General features: G+C 32.6%; 1 protein-coding gene across 1 annotated transcript; it reads left to right on the top strand.

Annotated features, from left to right (window-relative positions):
- Positions 1-347: 347 nt before the first annotated feature.
- Positions 348-6943, top strand: LOC120116943. The gene is made up of 13 exons (XM_039137318.1): positions 348-428; positions 513-614; positions 1080-1142; positions 1277-1371; positions 1608-1705; positions 1889-1946; positions 2365-2457; positions 2866-2976; positions 3400-4032; positions 5185-5294; positions 6195-6253; positions 6340-6527; positions 6677-6943. Exons 1-13 carry the CDS (start codon positions 383-385, stop codon positions 6863-6865), a joined length of 1845 nt encoding a protein of 614 aa, XP_038993249.1. The 5' UTR covers positions 348-382; the 3' UTR covers positions 6866-6943.
- The last annotated feature ends 782 nt before the right edge of the window (positions 6944-7725 follow it).

Consider the following 7725-nt stretch of genomic DNA (forward strand, 5'->3'; position numbering starts at 1 on the left):
ATCGTTTAAAACTTAACATTAAGTTTTGGAAAAAAAGAAAGTTTATCTACTAAAGCAGACCAAACTGATAGTTTAGGTATTAAACACGTTAAAGTTTTTAATGACGGGTACTAAAATGAAATAAAAACCAAACATTAGGTATGATTTTGAAAAACTTAAAAATTTATGTATTAAAACAAACCAAAATTAATAATTTAAGTATTAAATGCGTAGTTTTCCCTAAGTTAACTAAGTAATCAATTGAAGAAAGCGTTCCAAATACTTGGCGCCAAAAATAAGGAATTTCACAAAATTCGATGGAATTACCCAAAACACCCTTGTAACCCCTTTATTTATCTTCCGCTGCGCTCTTCTGAACTGAAACTTCAATTAACAAAGAAACATGGCGCGAATGAAAAGCTCTTCGTCGCCTTCTCGAATCCAAATCGGTAAAGTCACTCTAGTCCATTTAAAATCTTCTAAATCCTAATTTTCTCAACTATTTTCAATGTTTTTATTTGTTCATTTCACAGGTAATTGCGAGGTTCTGATAGAAGCCAACAAGTATAGTTGCAATTCTGATCCTAACACCCTCCAAATCTCAATCTCAAAAAGCACAAAAATCAATATATCAGGTTTTGATTTTTTTTTCTTAATTTAATAGAATTAGTTTATGTTGATTTCTCTATCACTTTTTATGTGTTCAAAATACCTAGAATTTGTAGTTATAAAAAATAGTCAAACAAAAAAAACTAAAATCGCATGTCCAGGTTTGTACGGCCTTCTTGTTTGGTTGCTGGAGGAAATAAAATGAAGAAAATGCAATAAAGAAAACTAAAAAAAGACAGACTTCATTTGGTTATCGTTTTTGCTACTTGTATTATATTATACTCGAGAGAAAGGTAAAACAAAGTTAAATTAATTGGAAGTGATTTTTTTTTACTTATATGCAACATTAACTTATGATATGAAATAAAATAAAAGTCTCAGAATGTTAAATGTTTCATTTCCTTCAAATCAGATTGTTTGTACTTACTTTTTTTAGTCATTTCTATATTTGAGATTGTAAGTTTATTTGTTTACTTTATTTTTTGTTGCAGTTAGGAAAGAGATGAATTCAAAGTCTGTTAATGACCTTTTGCCCTTGGAATCTGAACAAAAAGGTAAGATTACCATTTTACTGAATTTAGTTTCTAATTCTTCTCTTAAGTTTTATTGATACTCCGAAAATTTTCTTGTATTGTATGAAATTAGATTGATTTCTTATCCCGTGTTTATATTTATGGGGTTTATCCAGGTGATGAAGATGGATGTTGTGCTGTAAAAAATGAGTATAAGTTAATCCTTGTTAATTCAAAAGATGTCGATGGTGCTACAAAATCTTATCTTCAGGTATAAACATTTATTTTATCTCTCTTTCTGTCGTGTGCATCCTCATGCTAGTCTTCTTTCAAGAATGATTCTTTTCTTTTACTATCTGAACTGAAGATTCTTGTAATAAGAGATTGACCTTTGTTTTTAGTAGAGTATCCAGGGTGCTCCTCTTGGTTATCTGATATCTTTTTATTGTACCTTTTATTGTGCAATCAATTAACTTGTCAGTGCCATGATCAAATTTGATTCTGCAGGAAGTGCTGAAATTATACAATGGGGAGCTACCATCACTAAATTGTGCTGCAAATACTGGAAAGCAGTCTAGGTTTCTTGAGAGATGTGTGTCAAACGGGTACCAGATTTTTTTTCTTTTCCTTTTAAAGTACTTTTACATGATGCTAAAGGTTTTTAGTTTATCTGATAATTATAATAAGTTTGTTTAGAATTTGTAATACAATTGTCAAAAAAAACATCGTTGTGGTAATAAATTGCAGATTCAAAGAAGCTTTTAATTGTACATTTGTTGTTACTGCAGAAAATGTTCTACATTGATTCTGAAGTATAAGTCCAGTGAAGTCTTTCACTTTGAGCAGGTAGACTTCATTATTTGTTTCTCTCTCTTTATCATCATTATAAAAGCTTATCTTGCAATAGCTGTTCTTCATTACCTTTTACAATTTCATACCGGTAAGGCAGTAATATTATTCAATAACTTGTCCTTTTACTTTTTATCATGCTCTAAACTTATGAAATCTGTAAGGTGCATTACTAGAGAAGCTTGCTATATGGGTCGGTTAATTTTACGTCTTCACCTCTTCTTTTGGCCATGTAATTTTCCTCTCAATTCTATATTATGAGTAATTTACTATGAAGAAGTTAAGCATTTTTTTTATCAAAATTTATATCTAGTTGCATTAATTTATTTAGTTCAGTCACCTATGAAAGTTCAAAAAGGAAATGTGCAAATCCTTTTGTATTATTCTTAGTATCTTTCACTTGATACTTCTGCAGGTTATAGCTGCAATTACTTATCAAATCATCCCTGCTGACACACAATTTGCTGAGATCCCTCTTGCTGCTGTTAATTCAATCTACCAGCATAAGGTTTGTTCTCTTTCTATTTGTTTGCATTCATTGGTTTGTTGCTTGTTATTATTCAAAATATCATTCGTTCAGGATTGCTTGATGACTGGAATTGTTCCGTATCTCACAACACTATGGATTGATGTTTGTCAAATTATGATAATTGCCTCGTCATGTGATTCAATAATCTTTTCTATTCAGTGAAAATTCAAAAGCAGCTTAGATAATATGAAAAAACTAGTTGGAATTAAAAAAAGTGCAAATATAGTTTTACATGAATGGATCTTATTCTGAGGGGGTTTGGTTAGAATCTGCAGGAATTTCAGAACTTATTGAGCTCTGCTCATATGCATTCCGGCTGTCTAACTGTTGGATGATAGTTTAGGTGTCTCGTGTTTTAAGCTAACTGTCATATTTCAATACTTTCAGGGTGTTGGCCAATTATTGTTTATGGAATTGAGGAAGAGACTTCAAAGTGTTGGTATTCGGACCATTTTTTGTTGGGGTGACATGGAATCTGAAGGTTTTTGGCTTAAACAGGTAATGAATGGAACATACCATAACTGGCTGACATGTTCATGTATTCTTAATGTAAATGAGAATATATCTTGCAAAAGAAGTAATCTTCTTTTTGATGCAGTTTACATGTTTAAAAAACAAGGTTCATCCTGTAAAACATGTTAATTAATTTAGTTAACATATACCAGATAATGCTTCACTCACTATGTGAATGGTTGATAAGAAAAAAAAAACGAAATAAAATTTTGTTTAAAAAAATGGACTATTAGGTAATTTTTAAATTCTCGTGATGTCAACTCAGTCATCCTTTTTAAAATAGTATAGACAGATATTTTTTGTAGATGTGTAAGTATCTTACTTGGAAACAAAAATCATTAGTCATTTATGCTGAGAAAGGCTATGGCCTTTTTGATGCTCGATTTATGTGATACTTGAAAATTCCAGGGCTTTATATCAATAGCAGAAGTGGACAAAAAGGGTAGAGCTTATCGGCTTCCTATTAGAGATTTTCTATGCAAAGCCCTATGCTTTCCTGGTGGTTCAACCCTTATGGTTTGTCACCTTAATAAGGATACGTCAGTTGCGGGAGAAAATGTGAGCTTCTGTTTTCCACTAAAACCTTGCCAGAAGTCTCAATCACCAGCTGCTGATGGATCTGTAGGTGAGAAGGGAGCCAACATTGTCGCCAAACAGTGTTCTTGTGTTTCACAGGGAACAAAGAGGAAGGTTTGGGAAGCTTCATTGTCATCTTTGAAGACAAAAAAATTGAAGGGAACTCAGCAAATTGACAGTCATCAAAATGGTTGTCAGTTAGCTTCTGACTGGCATATAATCCCAGATATTGATGGTTCCCAGCTTGATGGATGCTCCTTCCTTTCAACAGATAAATCATCCATGGCAGTTACTCCTGGGGTTTCTTTGGTTAATAATTGCATGCTAAATAAAGCTCAAGAAGGTAGACCACGTTGTATGACTCCAGAAGCATTGACAACTGAAGAATTTCAGCTACATAGAGAATGCTTTAGAATTATGTTGATGGATATTGCTGATGATTCAAAGAAAGCAAACCTTATAAAGGTATGTTCACTTTATTTATTTCATTTGATGTGAATTAATACATGTACGACAAACTGATTTCTTTCATACTCTGTAAGGCTGGCCATAATTTTGTCGTATTGCCCATGCTGAAGTCTTATTTAACCTTTTTTTAATCCTTTCACATGATTTTATCTGCCATTAACTAGTGTTTCCACAAGAAAACAACATTCAAAAAGCCCCCGAAAGCATGTTTCCTAATATTAAGTTTAAAGAAATTTGCTTTAATTGAAGTCAACGAATTGACTGCTGAAGAAAGGAAAACTCTTCCTTAAACAATCTTGCACTTCTCTGTTTCTCCCTTTTAAGAAGTTGCAAGTCTTTGCATTCTCGTCAACTGAAGTTATATGCTGTTATGTCTTTCTAAATTCAAAAATTGGCAGTTCAATATATTATTAGTTATTACAGCAAACTTGTTCTAGGATGCCTCCTAACTTTTTGTTATCTTATTGAAGAGATTGTAAATCTTAGACAATTGAAGTCGTAAAACTGCACAAAGGTATCTTTTTTTCAGTGTTTATGCAGGAGCTGGGACTGGGAACCCAGCTCTGTCCTGACTAGTGAACTTGTAGGTTCTAAAAGATGTGACCATACATTGCGCTATAAATTGTTTTTCAAAGCCAAAAGCCTGGTTAAAGCTTCAAGGGAAGCTGCCAATTATTCTTTCTCGGGTGTACCAGCAGCTCTAATACATCTGAAATCTCCAAATATATCAATTACATACCTAACTCTGGATTACAGTAGGAAAGTCTGGCTAGCTTCCTGAGTGGTAGTCTAGTCTATTGCTAAATGATGAAAATCTTGTACCATGTATGGTTTCTAAAGTTTTAAAAGAGCTTTATGCAGTTCTAAATTACTTTCCACAGGAAAATGCATTATCGTTTAAGTTTTCAGATTCTGCAAGTTCTGGTTGATTAACCTCTCTTTTTTTCTTTTTTATTCTTTTACATTACACTGGCCATGCTTTTTCTCCAAGTTGAAATAGAACTCTATTCACTCAGCGATAGGCTTTGTTAATATTTTACTTGGTTCAGTTTATTGATGTTGAGATTTTGCTTCAGTTTCATTTACCCGGTAATTTTTCCTGCCTTATTTGACAAAAATGTTATAAGCATTTTATTTATTTTGATATAGGTAATTGAAAACCTTGGTGGCGCTCCTACCTTTGATGGAAGCATAAGCACACATATTGTCACTGGAAAAGTGAGAAAAACACTGAATTTCTGTATTGCTCTCTGTTCAGGGTAAGTCTCAGTTGGATGTTAAACTACTTTGGCTTTGCTTTCATGGATAATATGAATATGTCATACGATACATCCTTTGTTTTGAACCATTTAATATCATTGAACGTATCAACTTGTATATTTTTCTACTGTCTACGACTCTCTACATACAGGAATGAAAAAAAATCATGAAATCTATTAGTGATGGGATTGAATGTGAAATGGCTTTAAGATTCTTTTTCTTTACATTTTGTTTTCTAGATTATTTTGTATTTATGTTAAATGGGTTAATGTCCTTTATGGCTCCTATAGTATATAACAGTTTGCAATGTGGTATTTGTATTAACAATGTTCAATCTGAATAAAAAAAGAACTGAGATTTGAGGAGAGAGAGAAAAGGGTGAGGGAAACTGAATAGAGAGAGAAGGGAGGGAATGATGGTACTTAACTTAAAGATAGTACCAAGTAATTTAAAGATATCTACTTTGCAAGAAATTAGGTACAGTATTTTCTTTTGTTCAAAGGTTTGGGGAAGCTTTCTTTTATTGACACTTTATTAGGTGAGCATTTGTGCAATACCCTTTGATTCCCTATTTGGTTTGATATGGATTTTATCTGCTACATCAATGGCAACGTAGTACTGATAGCATAAAAAGCAATGTTGTTTAAATGTCAGAAAAGATCAACTTGCATGCTAGCATTTTGTACCATAGTTTATAAGCATTGTCGAAGGCATATTATTATTTCCATAAAAATGGAAATTTTCATCTTTTATTAATATTAATTTCGTTTGTTTCTCAGCTCGTTTCATTGCAAGACTCCTTGCTCTGAATCATGGATGTTTGAAAATAAATATATTAGTTTGCACAAATGCATCTGATGCGTTTTATATTCACTGCATGGAGGTTTGACTTAATGCAGGGCTTGGATAGTTTCACCGAGTTGGTTAAAAGAAAGCTTTAGGCAAGGACAATTTGTGGGTGAGTTGAAAAGAAAGTATAGATTTTGACTGCTTATCATTTGTAAACTGCTATTGAAAGTTTCAACTTTCTTTCTTACCCTACAGATGAGTTGCCTTATATATTACACGATGAAGATTACGCGTTGAAGTACAGAACTGAGCTAAAAGATTCTGTTTTTCGGGCAAAAGCAAGGCCTGGAGCTATGCTTAAAGGATATAACTTGTGCATTGCAGCTCATGTTCAACCCCCTGTCAGGACTCTATCTGCCGTCATCAAGTTGGCAGGTGGAAATGTAAGCTCTTGACATCTTGCTCTGATTAAGTACTCCACGAGTTCAGTAGTGATATATTTGTTAATCTAGCATAATTGAATCAATGCTTTACATCATCAAATGGCAGTCGATGTAAGCTTTATCTGATGTTTGTTACTTATTGATGTAAGATTATACGTGGACTGGACAAAGTAAAAGAAGTATGGAAAACAATCTTGATTGCGTGTGAAGAAGACATGGAGGAAGCACTATCAGCTCAAAAGAGAGGAATACGAGCTTTCAACAGCGAGTGGTTGATGAACTGTGTGATGAGACAAGAGCTGGACCTGGAGGCTACCCAATTTGCAGAATCCTTGTAGGGAAGCCTCAACATACGTGGTAAATTAAGGTACAACTTCTTGTCCCCAATGACTTTCTTTTTACATACATGGGAGGGCATTGCAATACCAATATCATGATTAGTCTTTTTTTTTTTTGTACTTTTGGTTCCAAGGTTTCATCTTGACTATCCAGACCGACCCGCGTTGGTGGATCCAGTAGGAATTTTCTGCCTACATAAGGTTTCAAACTCGACACATATTTAAGCGATATCAAATTACTTATCATTTGAGCCAACTCTCGTTGATAATATCATAATTAGTTATTATCGCTCAAAATGATATCATATTTGCACATAAAGGAGTAAAATGCATCACCGTGTGAGCTACAAGGAATGAACAAAGCGAAATCATTGGCTTTTTTACGAAAACCAAAATTGATGATAGTTGAAGAATTTTTTTCCAACCAACCACGCCTCCCAAGGAGAATGAGAAAAACAAAAGATCATTGAAATTTGATCTAATCTGAAATATCTTCATAAAGTTTGCTCAAATTCATCGTTGTAAATGCCCAACCTAATCTTATTTTCGAGCCGTCAATATTGATATTTTAAAAAATATTTATTTTATTTTTAATTTTTTACAAGATAAAAAATGCTAGTTTTATTGAAATTAAAAAAAAAAAATTCAAATTACAATGAAAATTTACAATCACAACAGTAAACTAAAAAACATAATAAGAATATTTTCCTATAACAATTAACACAAAAATTAGTCATTTAATAATGACCATATAAGGAAAATGTTAAAAACTTAATCAAATAAATTCGAATAAAAGATAGATATGAATATATTTGACGTATCAGCAAATAAAACACAAAATGGATCTTATTGAAAGATTA

Source organism: Hibiscus syriacus, unplaced genomic scaffold, assembly GCF_006381635.1.
Source record: "Hibiscus syriacus cultivar Baekdansim isolate YM2019G1 unplaced genomic scaffold, ASM638163v2 tig00110307_pilon, whole genome shotgun sequence".
NCBI lineage: Eukaryota > Viridiplantae > Streptophyta > Magnoliopsida > Malvales > Malvaceae > Hibiscus > Hibiscus syriacus.